Below are 20,343 nucleotides of genomic sequence, written 5' to 3'. Positions count from 1 at the left end.
GTTTACTGATAGGGCAGGCAACATTTTTCGTTCACAGGTGGGAGAAAATTTACTTGCAACCAGAAAAATTAAGATTTTAAGGTTGACAGAGAATTTGAAAAGTATCTTAAGAGACTGGTAGGACAACTTCCTGGAAATGTACAGTTAGAAGTGGAAATACGGGTTCAAGCCTGAAAAAGACTGAGAGGTGGGAAAATAAGAGGCATATTCAAGTGCAAAGGTCATTCCATTGTGGCTTGAGAATAGGGTAAATGAAGGTAGATCCTTGGAGTCAGGAGTGAAATATACAGGGAGGCAGTTTGATGTAATGGCGAGAACAAAGATTTGGAATTAAGACCAAATGAATACCAGCTGTGCCACTTATTAGCTGTGTGATCGTGGATAAATTATTTAATCTTTCTGACCCTCCATTTCCTCATTTGCAGGATTAGAATAATAATGTCCATTCAGTTATTTCACAAATATTTTATGGAAACCAACTAAGAACTATGTTAGGTGATAGAAATACAAGGAATAATTTATTCATTCATTCATCAAATACTACCTTACTATGTATTGTTAGGCCCTGAGTAAAGCACTGGCAATAGAGTGGTGAAGAAAAAAAGCCATAAAACTGTATGAGACCACTTAGCATATGTAGCTATAGGTGAGAAAAAGGCCCAAGGTCAAGAATTCCAGAGATACTGGTGGAAATAGAGAAGAAGGAAGAAAACTAGCAAGTATTGTGAGCTGAGAGGGTAGAGTGTCTCAAACAGGGGGCTGATCAACATGTCAATTGAGAAGTTGAGTAAGATAAGGACAGGAAAATGTCCATTGTATTTAGAAATTTGGTAGTAACTACCAATCTTTATTGTCCCAAGCTGTTTCAATGGTATGGCGATTGCAGAAGCTAAACTGAAGTCGATTAGGGAAGGAATGGGAGGCTAGGAATTGGAACCACAGTGCTGCACAGAGAGAAGTGTGAGGAACAGAGAAAGAGGGTGGGTGGAGAGGTGGGTTGCTGTCGTTTTTATGACAGAAGACACTAGAGCATGTTTGCATGCTGACAAGATGACTCAGTAGAAGGGGAAAATCATGATGCAAGAGAGAGAGGAGATAGGTGCTGGAAAGTGCCTGCCATGAGAAGGGTGGAAGGCCGCACAGATGTTGGGATAAGCCTTTGACAGGAGGAAGCACAGTCCGTTTATTGTAACCAGACGGAAACCAGACTGGCTGCAGATGCGAGTGGCTTTGGAGATCTGGTGGCGGGAACTTGAGGGACTTTTCCTCTGATACTTCTTTCCTTGATCAGGTATGAGGTGAGGTCATAAGCTGAAGGTGAGCAGAGGAGAGGAATATAGGAAACCGGGGGAGAGAGGAGGTGTGGGGATAGGAAAACAAAGCTTCTACGATGCCAAGTGTTTGCCCACTGGAGGTTTGTGGTCGTGAATTTAAAGTGAAACCAGTCAGTCAAGCTCAGCTATTTGAACTCAGGCTTGGACAAAGCAGACAAGGGGATTCGGGATTGTTCGGGAAGGGCTGTTCCCAAAGGAAGAAGAGGGGCAAAGGAATTTGGAGTGTGTTTGTCAGGGAGTGACTGTACAGCAGTTATAAAGATGGGCCATGAGATCTGAGGCAGAAAACAAGAGAACTGTGAAAGCGCGAGGAAGGTCAGTGAGCGGGAGGGTTCAACAGGACTGAAAAGTGACTGTTCAGGGTGTGCCAGGTGGTGAGCTAGGACAGGAAACCACTGCACGAGAGTAACCTGCTCGAAACTGAGACTTCAGAGGTCGTGCTGATCTTGAGGCTAACAAGGTCTACAGGATGAACCAAGGAGCAGATGCCCAACATGTGCTAGATGAAAAGGTCCTTGAATGTGAGTTGGTCAAGGAACTGGGAACCTAGAGCACAGACAGTCCTAGTTGCATGATAGCACAGGGCCATAAAAACGACCATGGAAGCTGGCGTTGTACAAAGTAATCTTATTAATCAAAGAGAAAAAGTAGAGTTCTTCTACGGCTTTAAAAGACTTTCATTAAAAAACTGAAAACTCCCTTACTGACAATTATACACATACACAGAATTTTTTTCAATGTAAAACTTATATTTAGTACACTGTAATTTGAAACATGACAAACATTGAGAATTAGTATTTTCTTTTAAAAAATTTACCAAGAGTAATTTAAATTGTGCTTGCCTTTTTCTCATCCTGTAACTTCTTTCCTATGCCTTGATAAATTGTCATACTTCTTTCGAAGTTTGGATGGCTTCCAGCATTTTATCTTTTGCATTTTCAATGTTGTAAGTAATCTCCAAGAGTCTCTTTCATGTGAAGTCTTATTAGCCTCCTTTCCTCTGGACATCTCCATCCTTTTCTCACAACCACTGTCTGTAACTAACCTGTGAAATCTGGGTGCATATTTCACAGCAGATTCACCAGATAGGTCGACATGAGTCAGTTCATGTCGACGCCTAAAATGATGGAACCAGCCTTTACTGGCAGAAAAAGGTCGTTTTTCTGTCTCTTTGTAATTACAGTTTTCTTTCAACAGAGTAAACTTCAACGCTTTGGCCTGAATGCTAGCCAAACTGATTGAGATGTTTTTAAAATTATTATTACAGTTGATACTTGAACTGTGCAGGTCCACTTACACAGATTGTTTTCACTAAATACATCTACACTACTACACCATCTGCCGTTGGTTAAATCCACGGATGTGGAACAGCAGATACCGTACAGTTTTCTATCCAAAGTAGAAGAAAGTCTTTCACAACCACCAATTGGCTTTCTGTTCCTGGACAATTTAAGCTAAAAGATGTTGACGCAATTTCACCTTACTTTTCTTACTTATTGGACTTTCTCCCCATGATTCCTGCAGTACTTCCATGCGGGCTTAGGTCTCATCCTGTCTTGGTTTTGCTGTTGTCATGTTCAAATTTCCTAACCAATTTCATTTCTAGCATCATCACTTCTTACTTCTTTGATGCACTTTCACCTTTTTTTGCCCAATTTCCTCTTTTGGTGGTCCATTTTTGTAAAACATCATGTGCTTTTGTCACTGGGAGACAAGGAGGCAACACAACTACATGCTTTGCTGTCTTGTGACCTGAAGAGCTGAATACCAGAAGTGCAGTGACCAGTGACTGATGGACTTTGACGAAGGCTCATGACGCCCACCTGCTATTTACGTAGTGACTTGAGGACTGAAGAGCTGGCTGGGGAGTTTGTACCTTATGAAGTTACTCACGGTTAATATACTGTGGTCCCTGAAATGTGAACCATGTTGTTGGGGGACTGGTGTGATTCAACTAAGCTGTAGTAACTACAACTTGTGCAAAGCGAGAGCTGCCTTATTGGATGATTATCTACGTGGATATTGAAGTCACAAAGAATGACAGCAGGAGTTGAGTGGAGATGAAGCTTGCAATCCAGTAGCTCAGGTTTTCAAGAAATGAGAAGGAACAGGCCAGGGGACTAGTAGGCAACAATGACACACAGAAGTGAAGAACTGTACATCCGGATTGCATAAATTTCCAGGAGCCAGAGCTTTTTACAGTCAGTGGGGTTGCCTACCTACCTCCTGGCTCTGAGGCATTAGCGATGAGGGATGAGAGAAAAACCAGCTTTTACTTGAGAGGGCTGCAGTGGGACTCTTCCTCAGGGAAAAGTCAGGTCCTTGTTAAGGAAAGAAACTCAAAATGCATCTGGAGGAGAGGGTGGGATGACAGAGGAGTTCTGTGAACCATGTAAACGACGGTCAATAACCTGCTATAAAGCTTTGAGAAGCAGGGAATCAGATTAGGGGGTGTTCAGATTTCTGTGGTGACATATGTTGAACAAAACAATTAACACATGAATAAATAAAAGAAGGACTATCAAAATAGTTGTGAGAGAGTGAGGACCCAGGCAAGAGATATCACAGCGGGTTTTTTTTTTTTTTTTGAGGTGGACCATTTTTTAAAGTCTTTATTGAATTTGTTACAATATTGCTTCTGTTTTATGTTTTGGTTTTTTAGCCACGGGGCATGTGGGATCTTAGCTCCCCCACCAGCGATAGAATCCTCACCCCCTGCATTGGAAGGGGGAGTCTTAACCACTGGACCGCCTGGGAAGTCCCGAGGGGATGATTTTGAGTCACTTCAAAAAAACAGAATCCATAGAATTTAACAAATAAGTACGAATGGGGGTTGGGACAAGGGCAAGAGAAAGCAGAACTGAAGGTAATTCTGAGCTGTCAAACTGAATGATAACAGGTAACATTTCAGGATTTGGTATGCTCCAGGGTTATGCTAAGTGCTGGGCATAAGTGCCTGACTATATATATTACCTCACTTAATTCACAAACCAACCCTAGGAGGAAGGCATAATTCTCACTTTACAAAGTCACGTTTATAAGCGTCTGCTCAATACCAGGAAGTGTGTTTATCCTGATGAGGTCATCAGGAAGGAACATTGCTTAACAGAAGCCCTTCTTAAAAAAAAAAAAAAAAAAAAGAAGCCCTTCTTAGGTTTGTTATTACTGATTTTTCTGTGACCAAAGTTAGCAAACAATAAATCCTGTTTTAAAGATTCTTTGGGCTACAACTATCATGTCTATGCTGTGTAGTATGGAACTGCCAGTCCTGGATTATCCAACGCATTAAAACACACAAGTGAAAAGAAAGCTCTCCTCTGTCTTTCTGTTTTCCTGTTTATAGATTATTCAACAAATCAGTATTTTTACTGTCCGTTAAGTTTGGCATGTGTTTTCAAGTTCTGACTATAACTTGAAAATAGCATGAATTATCACAGACATTACTGCTTGGCTCCACCAAGCCCCACCCCCTGCCTCCTTGCAGGAGAAGCCCCGATTGACAGTGGTGTCCACTCTCCACACGGCCGTGTGCTTCAGGGAAGGTGAGCTCCAGCCCAGCTCAGGGAGTGAATCATGATGATAAAGCCATGAGAATGTGGTTAAATTCTACCAAGTTAAACTCGTGTACATAGAATCTGAGGGGAGAGCAGGAAGACAGAAAGAACCGGGATCCTTGATCAAATGCCTGAGAAATACAATTTTCCTCCTTTTAAAAAATAATTATGTTAGGTTTTTCGGTTCTTGCAGCTAAAAAGAGCTTAACTAATGGACTAACAAATAGAAAGACTGCACACTTGGAAGTGTTTTGATTGGAGGGAGAGGTGTTAGTTAGGGAAGTATTAAATATATCAACATCTTTCTTTCAAACTTGGTAACTTCTTTCAAAAGAATGCATGTAGGGCTTCCCTGGTGGCGCAGTGGTTGAGAATCTTCCTGCCAATGCAGGGGACACGGGCTCGAGCCCTGGTCTGAGAAGATCCCACATGCCGCGGAGCGGCTAGGCCAGTGAGCCACAATTACTGAGCCTGCGCGTCTGGAGCCTGTGCTCCGCAACAGGAGAGGCCGCGATAATGAGAGGCCCGTGCACCGCGATGAAGAGTGGCCCCCATTTGCCACAACTAGAGGAAGCCCTCACACAGAAACGAAGACCCAACACAGCCGTAAATAAATAAATAAAATTAAAAACAAAAAAACAAAAAAATCACTAATTCATTTAAAAAAAAAAAAAGAATGCATGTAGTATATCAAGATACCATTCAAAATATCTGCCTTTGGAAGTTTTCCAAAAATCTATCTTAACATTTACTTAATTTGACATTTTACAAGTTTGCATCATAATATCCTGTAGCAAATTCTAATTTTCTTAAATCTAACTAGGATGATAAATAATTCCCCCATATTATAATCCATCATAAGCATTCATGTATTCGTATATATATATGAAAAAGGCATATACATATACCTCTTATACTTTTATACTTTGGGGTAATACAATGTTAATAAATATGATAACTAGTAAGTATAAAGGTAAAAATCCAGCTTTAACTTTGTTGTTAAAAGAATACAATTAAGCTTCAATTGGAGATATAAAAATATAGCTAATCAAAACTACTATGAGGTTCACAAATATAAATTTCATGTATTTTTGAAAAGTTGAGAAGTAAACACTCTTTAGTACATGTAACAAGCTATTCACAGTAAAGAGCAAATACTAAGGCCAATGCCACGTAAGTTTCAGTTTCATGTTTCGCAGCAACCCAGGTGTCCCACGCGACATCCCAGATCCATCTGCTGGCAATCTATGAGAGAAATGTTTAGAAGACCCACTTTAGATCGAACATGTTAAGTAGTAATTTTTAAATCTATACAAGTTTGATACTGTTTAGAAGATGAATCACTATCTCAGAAAGTTATACTTTAAAAGTAATTTGTCCAATCTTCCCTTTGCTGAAAAGACTTGACAGTGATGCTTCCTGGGTCCATCTTTTCTTTTACTGGAGCTGGTAAGTTATCTAACACAGAAAGACGCTCCCTTAGCAGAGCGTGTCGGGGGCAGGAACAGGAGGCACTCTGTAATCTGGGTCTAGTAGTTCTGCGTGCGGTACTACTCTGCGGTGTTATAGTCCATAATAAGGAATTATTCTTCCCACCCTTAAAAGATTTTCGACCGGAAGTTTGTCTTGAAATTAAAAAATGGTATTGACTCTGTGAGCAGGCTGTTAAAAGAGAAACCCTAATTCCTTGCTTCACCTGCAAAGCCACACATCATCTTTTTCTGTGGTGGCTCTAAAATGGTCAAAAATCCTCTGTGGCATCTCCCATCAAGAGGCTGTCTATTTTTCCACCCTGTGAATATGAACTGGCCTTGGAACTTGCTCTGAGCAAAAGAATGTAACACTGTGCAACTTCCAAGAAAGGCCTTAAGAGGTCTTCTGCTCTCACCTCCTGGAATGCTGTGAGGAGCCCCACATGTAAGGAAGCCCATTCGGTCCACTGGAGGATGATGGCTCCTGTGCAGGGGGACCCAGGTGCCCCAGCCAACAGCCAGCACCAACTGTCACACCTGTGAGTGAGGCCGCGGTGGACCTCTAGGTCCAGCTGAGTCACTGGATGGCTGCAAGTGCATCCGTGAGACCAGCCGAAAATCCAAACAGCTAATCCAGGCTAAGCTCACCCACAGAATGATGAGCAAATAAATGGCTGGTGTCTTAGGCTGCTAAATTCTGGGGTGGGGCTACCTAAATACACCACAGCCTCTCTGGTTATTAGTCAAGCACAGCGAGTTCGCCCCGCCTTAGCGTCTCTGCGCTCCATGTTTTCCCTGCTTGGACATTCTCCCTGATCTTTGGCACGTCTGGTTTTTTTCTTGTCATTCGGACATCAGAGGCCCTTCCCCGTCTCCAGACAATCCCAAGTAGTCACTCCGTCCATGGAGCACTTGTCACCATCTAGAAGCGTCTCGTTCCCCGAGTGTGCACGTAGGCTCTGGTGTAATTCTGTCCTCCCCGGGAGCCTTGCTGACTGCTGTGTGGGCGGCAGCCTTCGGCCCAGCCAAGTCCTCCCGCCGGGCTTCCTCATGGGGCCCCTCAGACTGTCCCGCCCCACACACTCGCGCTCTACTCACTAGAAACGCACACAGCTCTCGGGGTATAGCACTCTTACTTGTAAGTAATAGTAATAAGCCTTTCTCATGTAGGAATTGCTCAATAAATATTTATTGAAGTAATAAAAAAAAATAAGCCTTTCTGTTTACTGAGGACTCTGGGCTGGGCACTCTGTTAAGGATTTTAATACGGATAATCTCATTAAATCTTCACATTAACTCTAGCAAGTAGGTTTTATCAGCCCCATTTTACAGAAGAAAAAACTATGTCCAGGCCAGAGGCAGTGTGTGTTGCTGCCAGGATTCATATCCAGGTCAACTGCATGCTAAAACCTAGGCTATTACATTCTCCGCATCATTTTATTTTCTTACACTCAAAATTGTGTTGCTTTATTTTCTTGACTGGAGTAAAAACTCCTTGGCATTCATGGTCCATGTCATATAATTTTCTGTATTTTCCTCAGTAACTATACCCATTATTTAGTGCCCTAAATAAATTTACTGGTTAATCAATTATTAAATGACATTAAATTATCAAAACTGTTATGGTCAAGGAACAGAATACCCATACAATTTAATAAATTATTAACAGAAAATTACCATTTCTAGCTTAGTATTTTTCAAATAATTCATAGTGAAAGAAAATATAGTTCACATAATTATCCTTTCAGTCAAGATGCACCTCAAATGTGCCTTTGAGACATTGCAATAAATATCAAGTCATTTAGAGGGGAGACCTCATAGTTGAACTTGGTAGATGCTGATCAGTGAGGTACTTACGTTGACTGCCTGACCCGTCTTTTGAATAAATAATACTTTTATAATGAACTTATAACGGTGGAACCCAAATTCTTTGACTGCTAGCAATATGCGATCTGCTAATTCAAGCGACAAATGAGAGAAGACTTTGTCATCATATTTGACATCTTTAAGATTTTCCTTTAAAAAAATTAAGAAAAATATTTTAATTTTCAAACCAAATATTTTCTAAACAAAAATTGAAATAGAATGTGTCTGATTAACATATAACTTTTTGAAAAATATACATATTTCTAACCAAATAATATTAAATGGTTGATATGTTTACCAATTTATTTCAATAATAATTTTGAAGAAAATTTAGTTTTATTTCTTTATTTATTTTTTAATATTTGGCTGCATTGGGTCTTTGTTGCTGCACGGGCTTGCTCTAGTTACAGGGAGCAGGGGCTACTCTTCGTTGTGGTGCTCGGGCCTCTCACTGCAGTGGCTTCTCTTGTTGCAGAGCATGGGCTCTAGGCATGCGGGCTTCAGTAGTTGTGGCGCGCGGCCTCAGCAATTATGGCTCACGGGCTCTAGAGCACAGGCTCAGTAGTTGTGGTGCACGGGCTTAGTTGCTCCGCGGCATGTGGGATCTTCCCAGACCAGGACTCAAACCCGTGTCCCCTGAATTGGCAGGTGGATTCTTAACCACTGTGCCACCAGGGAGGCCCTAGTTTGGCTGGTTTTTTTTTTTTTTTTTTTTTTAATGAAAGCTTCTTTCTTTATTTATTTTTGTCTGTGTTGGGTCTTCGTTTCTGTGCGAGGGCTTTCTCTAGTTGCGGCAAGCGGGGGCCACTCTTCATCGCGGTGCGCGGGCCTCTCACTGTCGCAGCCTCTCTTGTTGCGGAGCGTGAGCTCCAGACGCGCAGGCTCAGTAGTTGTGGCGCACGGGCTTAGCTGCTCCGCGGCATGTGGGATCTTCCCAGACCAGGGCTCGAACCCGTGTCCCCTGCACTGGCAGGCAGATTCTCAACCACTGTGCCACCAGGGAAGCCCCCTAGTTTGGTTTTTAAATTATGTTCAATTGCCCTTCATTAGCAACCCTTAAGCTTAAGTTTTCCTTTACTAGATTACTGTGCCAAACAGTTATTAGGGAGACACAAGAGGAATTTTAAAACAAAGCTTCTGGAAATTCTTAGGTAGAGAATCTTAAATCTTTTTTAAATTTATATATTTGCTAAAATTCAGGAGCAGAGCCTGCATTATGTTACTCCTGTCTCTCTTTTTGGCCACGTGGCACAAGGGATCTTAGTTCCCCGACCAGGGATCGAACCCACACCCCCTGCATTGGAAGGGCAGAGTCTTAACCACTGGACAACCAGGGAAGTCCCTATTCCTGTCTTCTTGTCTCCACAAATTAAAGGCCACTGCTTTCTAATCCTGTTTCTATGGCTTCTCACTCTACTGCTTTTTTCTGTGGCCTCCAGGAGAATATCAAGGAAATCAAAGATTTCTCATGTTTGTTACTAAATTAATTATATAGCTGGGGGCAGGCGAGGAGACAGACGTGGGCCATGAAGAACTACATTTTCCGACACACCGTAAGCAGACCTGAACCAGCTGGTGAGCAGGTGGCACCTGGCTTTGATTAACTGACTCAGACCAATGAAAATTAACCAATGTTCTGAGTTCTAATGACAACAAATGGATGCCTACCTGGTAATTTTATAGGCAAGTAAAACCAAATAAATTACCCATTTTTTGGTTTTGGTTCCCTTCTAGAATGCTTCTGGATCTAAACTGGGTCTAGAAGCATTTAGTTCCCTCAGGCAATTGGCTCAATCTTTTGGACACTTAGCAACATCCATTCTCCCTTCTGAATCTGCCTAAGAGATCCCAGGCTTTATCTACATAAGTGTTCATTTTTAATAAATAAAGAGCACGTGCTATAGGAAGATACCTATAAGCTCCATCAGTATATACTGTTTCCGTGTCTAGAACTGTGTTCAATTTTCCCTAAACGCAAAGGAAAATCCCTGGCCTCTCTATGACCCCTAGCCTTCCACCTATATTTCCAATAAGCTGTTCCAGGCCCCATCATGCTCAATGCGATTCTATAAGCGATCATATGCAAATACAATTTGAAATTCTACTATATTCAATAAACTTGAACTCAGTCTATGTGGTAGGGCTGAGTGAGAGACATACCAAAATGTATACTCAATCACAAATGCTTGCTATTAGTGTTTAGATCAGTGAATTAATAATTATTTTATTGTACTGAATTGATTTCCTGAAGTTATGAGCCATAATATCTTTACCAAATATTATCTGATAATTATTAATTCAGCTTAGAAATGTATCTATGTCTATGGTGGTGGAGGGCGGTTGGAGGGTAGGTTTCCTAAATATTCTTCTGTATTAATAAAGGTTAATTCATTTAAGAATTAACTTTGATACAATTAAAGGGACATTAATCATTTATACAGAATAAACTAAACATATGCTTTCTTCCCAATAGCTAGCTTACACCAGTTATTACTAAAGGAGTGCGTCTTGTAAATTAGAGGTGGGAGAGGGAGATTAGGCTGGGTAGAGTCCCACAAAGGGAATCTGGTCATCAGAAAAATCCTGGGTGCCTGGTGCCCAAAGGTGAAAAGGGGATTCAGAAAAAGTGGTCCCTTAAACAAACATTCTATAATTTAAAAGTTTTTAATTTGGCCCTTTATTAGGAAAGATGGTCAAGGGAATTCTTTCCATCTGAACCATGCAGTCTTCAGATACCAACAGTAGTATAATTAATATTGGTATTAGTATTACAGTATTAATTTTGTAAAATTGAAGAAGCTTTGTTGGACTAGCCTGAAAACATGTGTTTGAGTTTCAAACTGTCTTAAATGAATTTTAGATTCCAGCTGGTTTAATGAAGAAGAAAACCCATGCATAAATTGGGGATTGCCTGTTCTTAAGATGTTTCAGTGTCGTCATGAATCAATTTTTCACACATATTCAATATGGGTTTTTTTTTATTCATTCCTCCAAATATGGGAGACACATGGAACCTGAAGGATAAATAATTTATGGATAATTAAGAGTTAAATGAGGGCTTCCCTGGTGGTGCAGTGGTTGAGAGTCCGCCTGCCAATGCAGGGGACACGGGTTCGAGCCCTGGTCTGGGAGGATCCCACATGCCGCGGAGCAGCTGGGCCCGTGAGCCACAGCTACTGAGCCTGCTCGTCTGGAGCCTGTGCTCCGCAACAAGAGGGGCCACGATAGTGAGAGGCCCGCACACCGCGATGAGAGTGGCCCCCGCTTGCCGCAACTAGAGAAAAGCCCTTGCACAGAAATGAAGACCCAACACAGCCAAAAATAAATAAATAAATTTAAAAAAAAAAGAGTTAAATGAAATAGCAAAAGAATATTCCTTTTGGTCGAGCTTTAATCATAGCATCAACATGAAGATTATTGAGTATGACTACAAAGTACTTTCATATTTTCAGAGATAAAAGCTACAAAAAAATCAGTCAGGGTAACTATACTGCCATAAATCTTAATACAGTTTATCAAACCCCCAAAGCTAAGATATTGCTATCATATATATCTATCAACCTACCTTTAATATCTGCTGGACTTTCGTTTCTACTGAATGAGCCTGGAATTTTTTCAGTGGCTCCACTCGATATGAATTAGCAAACTTGAGTTTTGCCAGGGCGCTCTTCCATTCTTTACCTGTATCAGCAACTGGGTCATCAAATGGTGGCTCTACGTACTGAACATCATGAATTGATTCTCTCAGTCTCTCTCTTAAAATCTGTGCATACTGAAAGGAGGGAGAGAGAGACAGAGAGAGAGAGATTACTTTTTTAATTGTAAAATGAAATTTCGGTTTTAAGAACCCTGGTGCAATGGGACAGGACTGACACAAAGCTTGGAAATCCATTATAAGACTTCTATGATTATGTGGTTGCTAAATTGTAGATTCACTCCTGGCTATCAATTTGGTAAAAGAAGAAAAAAGAATATAGCTATCATCTATCTATTTATCTATAAACACAAATACACACAAACACAAATTTGAATGCATATATTTAGAACATCCATGGAAGATGCAAAAGAACTAGAAACAAGAGTGGCCCCTGAGAGGGCAACCGAGTGGCTAGAAGACTGGTATGTAAGGAAAACCTTTCATGTTCCCTGCCCTGACATTATGAAAATATTATCCTTTATTGTCTTCTTATAATTTTAATTATTTTATCTTTGAATAATACAATTATTTACATAACACATTTGTCTTAAATTGAAAATATAACAAAAGTGTATTGATTTGGTATATACATCTTTCTGTGCTTTGTACATTCAACATTTATTGTATGACATTCAACCTGTCTTAAAGAACTACTGATTTAGTGGCTACTATGGTTCAGTTAAGTACTCTAGGCTCTGAAGTTACAGTGGTGAACTTCATTATAATAACCAGGAATTAATTGTTTTACTTGTATTAACTCATAATCAAGGACTCTGCACTCATGGAGTTATCCTTCTAGTGGGGAGGAGGACTGATAGACAATAAAAACGTATATAGGGAAATGAATAAGCCACTTTAAATAGTGGTAATTGCTATACAAATAAAATCACATGACTTGATAGAAACTCATCATGAGGGCCTAATTTGGACTGAATAATTGGAGAAGTCCCTTCAGTCCGGTTTGGGCTGAAGTCTAAAAGGAACAGGAAATAGGAAGGACATAGAACATGTTCTGAGAATAGACGTGTGTTTGTTGTGTCTGGATCGTTTAGAGTGAGGAAAATAGTAGTAACAGAATAAGGTTAAAAAGGTATCATGGGGCTTCTCTGGTGGCGCAGTGGTTAAGAATCCACCTGCCAATGCAGGGGAGACGGGTTCGAGCCCTGGTCTGGGAAGATCCCACTTGCCGTGGAGCAACTAAGCTCATGAGCCACAACTACTGAGCCTGCGCACCTAGAGCCTGTGCTCTGCAACAAGAGAAGCCACTGCAATGAGAAGCCCGCGCGCCGCAACTAGAGAAAGCCCGCGCGCAGCAACGAAGACCCAACGCAGCCAAATATAAATAAATAAAATAAATACATTAAAAACAAAAAGGTATCATGTAGGACTAAGTAGAATTTGAAAAGGAATTTGAAATTTATTCTCAGAACAATGAGGAGCCATTCGAAGGATTTAAACGGGCAAGTGATATTTTCTAATTTACAGTTTTAAAAGATTATTGTGGCTGCTGTATGGTGAATAGATTATAAGGAGATCAGGGCCTGAGGTAATAATTTATAGTTTAAAATACTTGTTTACAAATAATGTTAATGATAAATAACTTCATAACTGTACAATAGCTTTTCAAACCAGGAACATGGTTTGCTTCTGCATTTACAGAAGAACTTTTATTTACAATTAATTTTTTATGTTACAAAAATTTCTTTCAATTTATTCTGAAGCATTAATTCCTTTGATATTCTTTCAATGTCTCATTTAAGGTGATTTAAAAACACATTTTATGTTTTTAGGAGTTGTATAACATAAAAATACCATTGTTCCCTACTAAAATTTTATTAATTTTAATGTTTATTACATCTTGATTTTCCTACAGTTCTACGTATTTCTATCACTCCTCTTCATTTTTCACACCTTACTTCATAGACCAGTAGTTTAAAATGCATATATTAAAAATCATATTCCCAGGAATACTATGGGAAAATATTTATTCTCTACCATTGATGTTTCTATGTGGCAGAAACTGTTATTGGAGCAATACTTCCCCTTCTTTGCCCTCTCATTTGTTCCTCTCTGAGGGAGTTTATGTGATAAGCAAGTTAGGGAGAGGAAGAGCATGTTTAGTGCAGAATCTCCCCAGCTCTCCTCTTGACATCTGATTATAAGAAGTACATATTTTCTGTTCCACCACTGCATATGCTTTACAGAGATAGGACATCATCTTAGATATATGTCATCATCCAGCTAGACCCATGACTGGGTGAGCTGCTTTAATTTAGGTAGAAATGTTACCAATTTCCATCCTATTTTTCATCCCTAATGGTTTGTTAATATGGTGAGTTACATTGATTTTTGAATGTTAAACCAAACTTGCATTCCTGGAATAAACCACACTTGAGCATATTATTATTATTTTACTGAAGTTTGTACCTTTTAACCCCCTTCACCCATTTTGCCCACCTTCCAGCCCTTTCCCCCACCCCCAACCTCTGGCAACCACCAATCTGTTCTGTGCATCTGTGAGCTTCCACATATAAGAGAGATCATATGGCATTTGTCTTTCTCTGACATTTCATTTAACGTAATGCACTTGAGACACATCCATGTTTTTGCAAATGGCAAGATTTCACTCTTTATTGTATATATACACCGTATCTTCTTTATTCATTCATTCATCAATGGACATTCAGGTCATTTCCATATCTTGGCTATTGAAAATAATGCTGCAGTGAACATGGGGGTGCATATATCTTTTTGAATTAGTGTTTTTGTTTTCTTCAGATAAATACCCAGAAGTGGAATTACTGGATCACATGGTAGTCCTATTTTAACTTTTTGAGGAACCTCTCTACTGTCTTCCATAGTGGCTGCATGAATTTACATTCCCACCAACAGTGCACAAATGTTCTCTTTTCTCTACATCCTCACCAACACTTCTCTCTTGTCTTTTTGATAAAAGCCATTCTAACAGTTGTGAGTTTTGATATGAAACTTTCCTGATGATTAGTAATGTTGAGCATCTTTTCATGTACCTGTTGGCCATCTGTATGTCTTCTTTGGAAAAATATCTATTCAGATCTTCTGCCCACTTTTTTCATCAGATTTTTTTTTTTTTTGGAATTGGAATTGGAATAGGGATTGGAATTTCAAAAGGGATTGTATTATATTAAATCTGTAGGTCCTTTTGATACTATGGAAATTTTAACAATATTAATTCTTCCAATCCATGAGCATGAAATATATTTCTATCATGTCTTCAATTTTTTTTCATCAATGTCTTACAGTTTTCAGTGGACAGGTCTTTCACCTCCTTGGTTAAATTTATTTCTAAGTATTTGATCCTTTTTGATGCAATCGTAGATGAGATTGTTTTAATTTCTCTTTCTGATAGTTCATTATTAGTATATAGAAACTCAACAGAATTTCTTATATTGATTTTGTATCCTGCCACTATACTGGATTTGTTTTTTAATTCTAATGGTTTTTTTTTTTTTGGTAGGGTCTTTAGGATTTTCTATATATAATATCATGTTATATACAAAAAGCAACAATTTTGCTTCTTCCTTTCCAATTTGAATGCCTTTAATTTCTTTTTCTTACCTAATTGTTCTGTCTAGAAATTCCAGGACTATGTGAATAAAAACAGCAAAAGTGGGCATCCTTGTCTTTTTCCCGATCTTACAGGAAAAGCTGTTTTTCACTACTGAGTATGATGTTAGCTGTAGGCTTTTGATATACAGCCTTTATTATGTTGAGGTACATTCCCTCTATAACCACCTTGTTGAGAGTTTTTTTAAAAAACCATAAATGGGTGTTAATTTTTGTCAAAGCTTTTTCTGCATCTATTCAAATTATCATTTTTTTTTGATCATGAGATTTTTATCCTTCATTTTGTTAATGTGGTGTATCACACTGATTGATTTGCAGATGTTGAACCATCCTTGCATCCCTGAAATAAAATCCCTTTGATCATGGTGTATTATCTCTTTAATGTGCTATTGAATTCAGTTTGCTAATATTTTGTTGAGGATTTTTCCATCTATGTTCATCAGGAATACTGGCCTGTAATTTTCTTTTCTTGTGATGTCCTTGGCTGGTTTTGGTATTAGGGTAATGCTGGCCTTTAAAATGAGTTTGGAAGTGTTCCCTCCTCTTCTATTTTTTTGGAAGAGTTTGAGAAGGACTGGTATTAATTCTTATTTTAATATTTGGTAGAATCCACCAGTGAGGCCATCTGATTCTGGACTTTTGTTTTAGGTAGGTTTTTGATTACTGATTCAATCTCCTCACTAGTAATCAGTCAATTCAGATTTTTTCTTTCTTCATGACTCAGTCTTGGAAGGTTGTATGTTTCTAGGAGTTTATCCATTTCTTCTAGGTTGTCCAACTAGTTGGCATAGTGATCTCTTATGATGTTTTGTATTTCTGTGGTATCAATTTTAATTTCTTCTCTTTAATTTCTGATTTTATTTATTTGAGTTTTCTCTCAAGTCTTGGTCAGTTTGTCCCCTCTCCCCACTTGGGGATCCAAAGATAATAAAAGTTTTGCCTGAAATTTTCCCATAGCTCATTTCAGATTTTCTATTGCTGTCTCTAAATTCACTAAGCCTGCTCTGCAGTGTCAAATCTGCTGTTAATTCCACTCAGTTTATTTTACATTTCCAACATTATATTTTTCACCTGTAGAGGTTTGACCTGGATTTACCACGCTTAATCTTTCCTGATTTTTTAAAAAAATATTTATTTATTTATTTGGCTGTGCCCAAGTCTTAGTTGCAGCAGGTGGGATCTTTGTTGCCACAGGTGGGATCTTAGTTGCCACATGCAGGATCTTCAATGAGGCATGCAGAATCCTTAGTTGCAGCTTGCAGGATCCTTAGTTGCGGCATGTGGGATCTAGTTCCCCGATCAGGAATCGAACCCAGGCCCCCTGCATTGGGAGCATGGAGTCTTAACCACTGGGCCACCAGGGAAGTCCCTCTCCTCATTCTTGAACAGAACATAATATTAACTCTTTTATAATATCAGTATTTTATAACTGCTTTAATGTGATGAAAACTAATATAATACAATAACTGTTTTATAATAACCACTTTAGTGTCCTTTTATACTATCTCTATCTTTTTATCATTTCTGGGTGTTTTGTTTCTTCTCTCCATTTTGAGTTGTACTTTTCTGCTTCTTTGAAGGTATGCTAATTAAACACCAGATATTGTGAATTTTACCTTCTGTTTTTGCTGTATATTTTTGTACTCCCACGTGCATTCTTGAGCTTTCTTCTAGAATGCAGTAACTTGGAAACATTGTAATCCTCTCAAGGCATGTCTTTAAGCTATGATAGGCTGAACTAGAGAAAACCCTAAGTCTAGGGTTTTTTTCCCCCAATACTGAGACAATACATTTCTTAGCACTCTAACCAATGCCCTATGATTTACATGGTTTTCCACTCCTACTGGTGGGAAAAAAAAATCTATTTTGTGTGAGTCCAAGGATTTTTTTTCTGTTTCTTCTGGGTGGGTCTTTCTCTAGCCACACCTGACTTCCTCACCAGATGCACTGATGTACTAAGCTGAAGACTTGAGGAAAATCCTCTGCAGATCTTGGGAACTGTTTGTACAGCTCTCTCCTCTCTAATACTCTGCTCTTATATCACCCTGACCTACCCTGACTCCCAAATCATTCTCAACTAAGGGAGACATCTCCATAAGGTATGGGCTGGAAGCCCTCACCAGGCAGTACATTAGGGGAAATCTTGGGGCTCACCTTTCTTGTTTCTCATCTCTCAAAGATCACAATCCTGTCTTACCTTACATCCAGCCAGTGGAAATAAGTACTTCATACATTTTGTGTAATTTTCTGTAGCTTCTGGTAGAAGTTACTCCATGTTGGCTTCTAGAAGTCCTTAATCAGAAGTAAACCTGCTGTTTTAATCATCTGTCAGACTGCTTTGTTTTAGTTGGGGAAGAAAGGCATTATAGCTCCCCAAACCTCTTAAAAATGAAATTTTTATTTTGTTCTTTTCCATTAATAGAATGCTTCTCCAGGGTACTGCCATCTTCTTTTCCTCTCACAATACACCCAACGGATACAACTATATTATATCATTAACAGTGGCTCTCAACTGCAATGAATTCCTTGGGGATAGGGCATGCATTTGTGGTTTAAAAATAACAATCAGAGATTCTAATATGCTGAAAACTCACATCTTTGCCATTTCTTCCATATATATATTGGCTTTCTGATTTAGTATTCTCTTTATTAAGAGTATTTTATCTCTTAATTAAGGAAGAATCTTTGTAGTCACTTCCAAAAATTAGAAATAGGTTTTAAATATGAAGAACATTTTGGTATCTGAGTTTAATTATTTAACCTGAGTTAAATCTGAGTTTAATTATTTAACCTATTGATATGGCATTTCCTTATGTTGAGCCTACAATCCTAGAAAAAAAAGAGCATGGTCATGAGATGCCATTACATTAATGTATTTCTAAAAGCTGTTTGCTAGTATTAAAGATTTTCAAATGTACGTAGACAAGTGAGACTAACCAAGTTTTCAATTTTCGGTAATTTGTTTAAGGTTTTGGAATCTTTGGTTGCAAACAATAAGCACGGAATCTTGTTAACCATATACATAACTAATTGGAACGATATGGAGTAGCTCACAGAATGGAAGAGAAGCCTAAAGAGTCAGACACTTGAGGCAGTTCAGTATGCCGCCTTCAATTTAAATTAATCGCAACCATTTTGTTTAATTATTACAGGAAGAGTTCATCTAATCAGCCTAGTTTTGGTCTCATCCTCACCACAAAGTTAAGGAAGGTGACTGACAGTCTCACCAAAACTCTCTCCAATAGGGAATTACTTAATTCTCCAAAGGAAAATTGAGTTCCTCCTAGTAGAAGAAAATAAATGGATGCAGGAGAGAGAAAATCAAAAGACATTTATAACGATTAAATTGTGTGTCCTAATCTTTCTTATGCTCAGGATCATGAGAATATCAGCTACCTGAAAGTTAGGAACAACTAATTAGTGACTCACTGCCCTCAGGCACATTTAGTGAGCATTTGTGAAATCTTTTCTCAGTCTCTTCCCAATTCAAATTTCTTACCTGTAGAAGCCCAGATTTTAAAGACAGCTATGGTTAATCACATTCTTAGCAAATAAGCAAGAACTGCCTTGGTCCATGTCCCCCTTTCCCCAGATTCTGGCCTATATACCAAATGAACCTATCTGTCGTCCCCTCCTTTTGGATTCAGACTTCCTCATTTTTCAAGACTTCAGATCTTCAGTAGACAGTAAGTTTATAAAAGGCACCTCAAAATACAAATATTTTTCATTACTGCAGGCGACCTATCTGTTTCTCAGACTTATTATGAGGCAATACAACAAAGTTGCTGGGAGCATGAATTTAAAATCCAATATATTAAGGTTTCTAGCCTTGCTGTGCTTTTTCTTGGTTCTGCGAACTTGCCCTATTTATTTTTCTTCCTTTTGTTTCTCTTTCCTCTGTAAAATGCAGACACCAAAGAGCAGTCATTAGAACCTGAAATGCTGCCAGGACTTTTTTTGGGGGGGGACGGTGAGAAGGATTCTGTTATTTGAAATAAGGATCTTCAAAAATTAGTGTTTTGCCTATTATCTCTCCTTCATCCTGTTGATTATGGGTCCCACGAAGTAGGTATGAAAAGAAACAATTATAGGCAAGTGGACCAGAAGTCCCAGCTCTATCATTACAGTTTTGTACCCTTGGACAAATTATTCTCTCTCTCAAAGTCTCAATAAAAGATGGAGTGTCCATCACAGTAATGGTTTTCACACTATGCTCATACAGAAATCCTGGTGTTATACCACCAATAAAATTGAATGTCATTTTGCATTAATTTCAGACAGTAAGTTAATGGACAGAATTATTTTCAATTTAACTTTCTCGTATGTTCTTCAAATACTGAGGCTGCTGCTGTTTACAAAAACTCAAAACATCTCATTGTTCTGCTTGGTATATCCAATCCAAATATTATTGTTATTATTATTATTTTGAAGCACAGCACACATACACCTACTTCTGGCTAGTAAAGCTGCGGTTTGTGTGGTGGCACTAAACACACTAAAATTACGTATTTCTGGGGAAAGCGCCTCTTAGGAAACCTGAGCTGAACAAATCTGAAGAGAACTGAAGAAGCTGTTTCAGTCAGTTAGCGCGGTGTTCTAGGGTCTACACCACAAAAGCCGGAGCTCTGCAGCCTAGGGGTTGGCCCTCGTCCCGAGTCTCCTCACTCACTGCCTCCTTCTCGAACATGCTAGGCCTCCTCTCTTTCCCAGGCGTCATCGGCTGCTGCGGAGGCGCCGCGGTCGAGGGCTGCTTCCCACCCCGTCCCCGCTTCTCCATCGCCCAGGATCTCGCGGACGATTCCCGCGAGAGGCTC

The 20,343-nt window shown here is 39.2% G+C and overlaps 1 protein-coding gene across 1 annotated transcript; it reads right to left on the bottom strand.

Moving 5' to 3' along the window:
- Nucleotides 1–1,857: 1,857 nt before the first annotated feature.
- DYNLT2 (dynein light chain Tctex-type 2) lies at nt 1,858–20,332 on the bottom strand. Its single transcript, XM_028167460.2, has 4 exons — nt 20,199–20,332; nt 11,792–11,998; nt 8,218–8,376; nt 1,858–6,133 (listed from the first exon to the last, which is right to left on the bottom strand). Exons 1-4 carry the CDS (start codon nt 20,304–20,306, stop codon nt 6,023–6,025), a joined length of 585 nt encoding a protein of 194 aa, XP_028023261.2. The 5' UTR covers nt 20,307–20,332; the 3' UTR covers nt 1,858–6,022.
- Nucleotides 20,333–20,343: the final 11 nt, after the last annotated feature.

This window comes from Balaenoptera acutorostrata, chromosome 14, assembly GCF_949987535.1.
Source record: "Balaenoptera acutorostrata chromosome 14, mBalAcu1.1, whole genome shotgun sequence".
NCBI lineage: Eukaryota > Metazoa > Chordata > Mammalia > Artiodactyla > Balaenopteridae > Balaenoptera > Balaenoptera acutorostrata.
Note: the sequence above shows the minus strand (reverse complement) of the source record. Positions and strands in the feature narration are given on the sequence as shown.

Coding starts and splice junctions, on each gene's coding strand:
- DYNLT2 (XM_028167460.2), bottom strand. CDS start 20,306: ATGGAGAAGCGGGGACGGGGTGGGAAGCAGCCCTCGACCGCGGCGCCT. Junction 11,999..20,198: donor GCATGTTCGAGAAGGAGGCA/GTGAGTGAGGAG, acceptor CCCTCCTTTCAG/TATGCACAGATTTTAAGAGA. Junction 8,377..11,791: donor AAGTCCAGCAGATATTAAAG/GTAGGTTGATAG, acceptor ATTTTTTTAAAG/GAAAATCTTAAAGATGTCAA.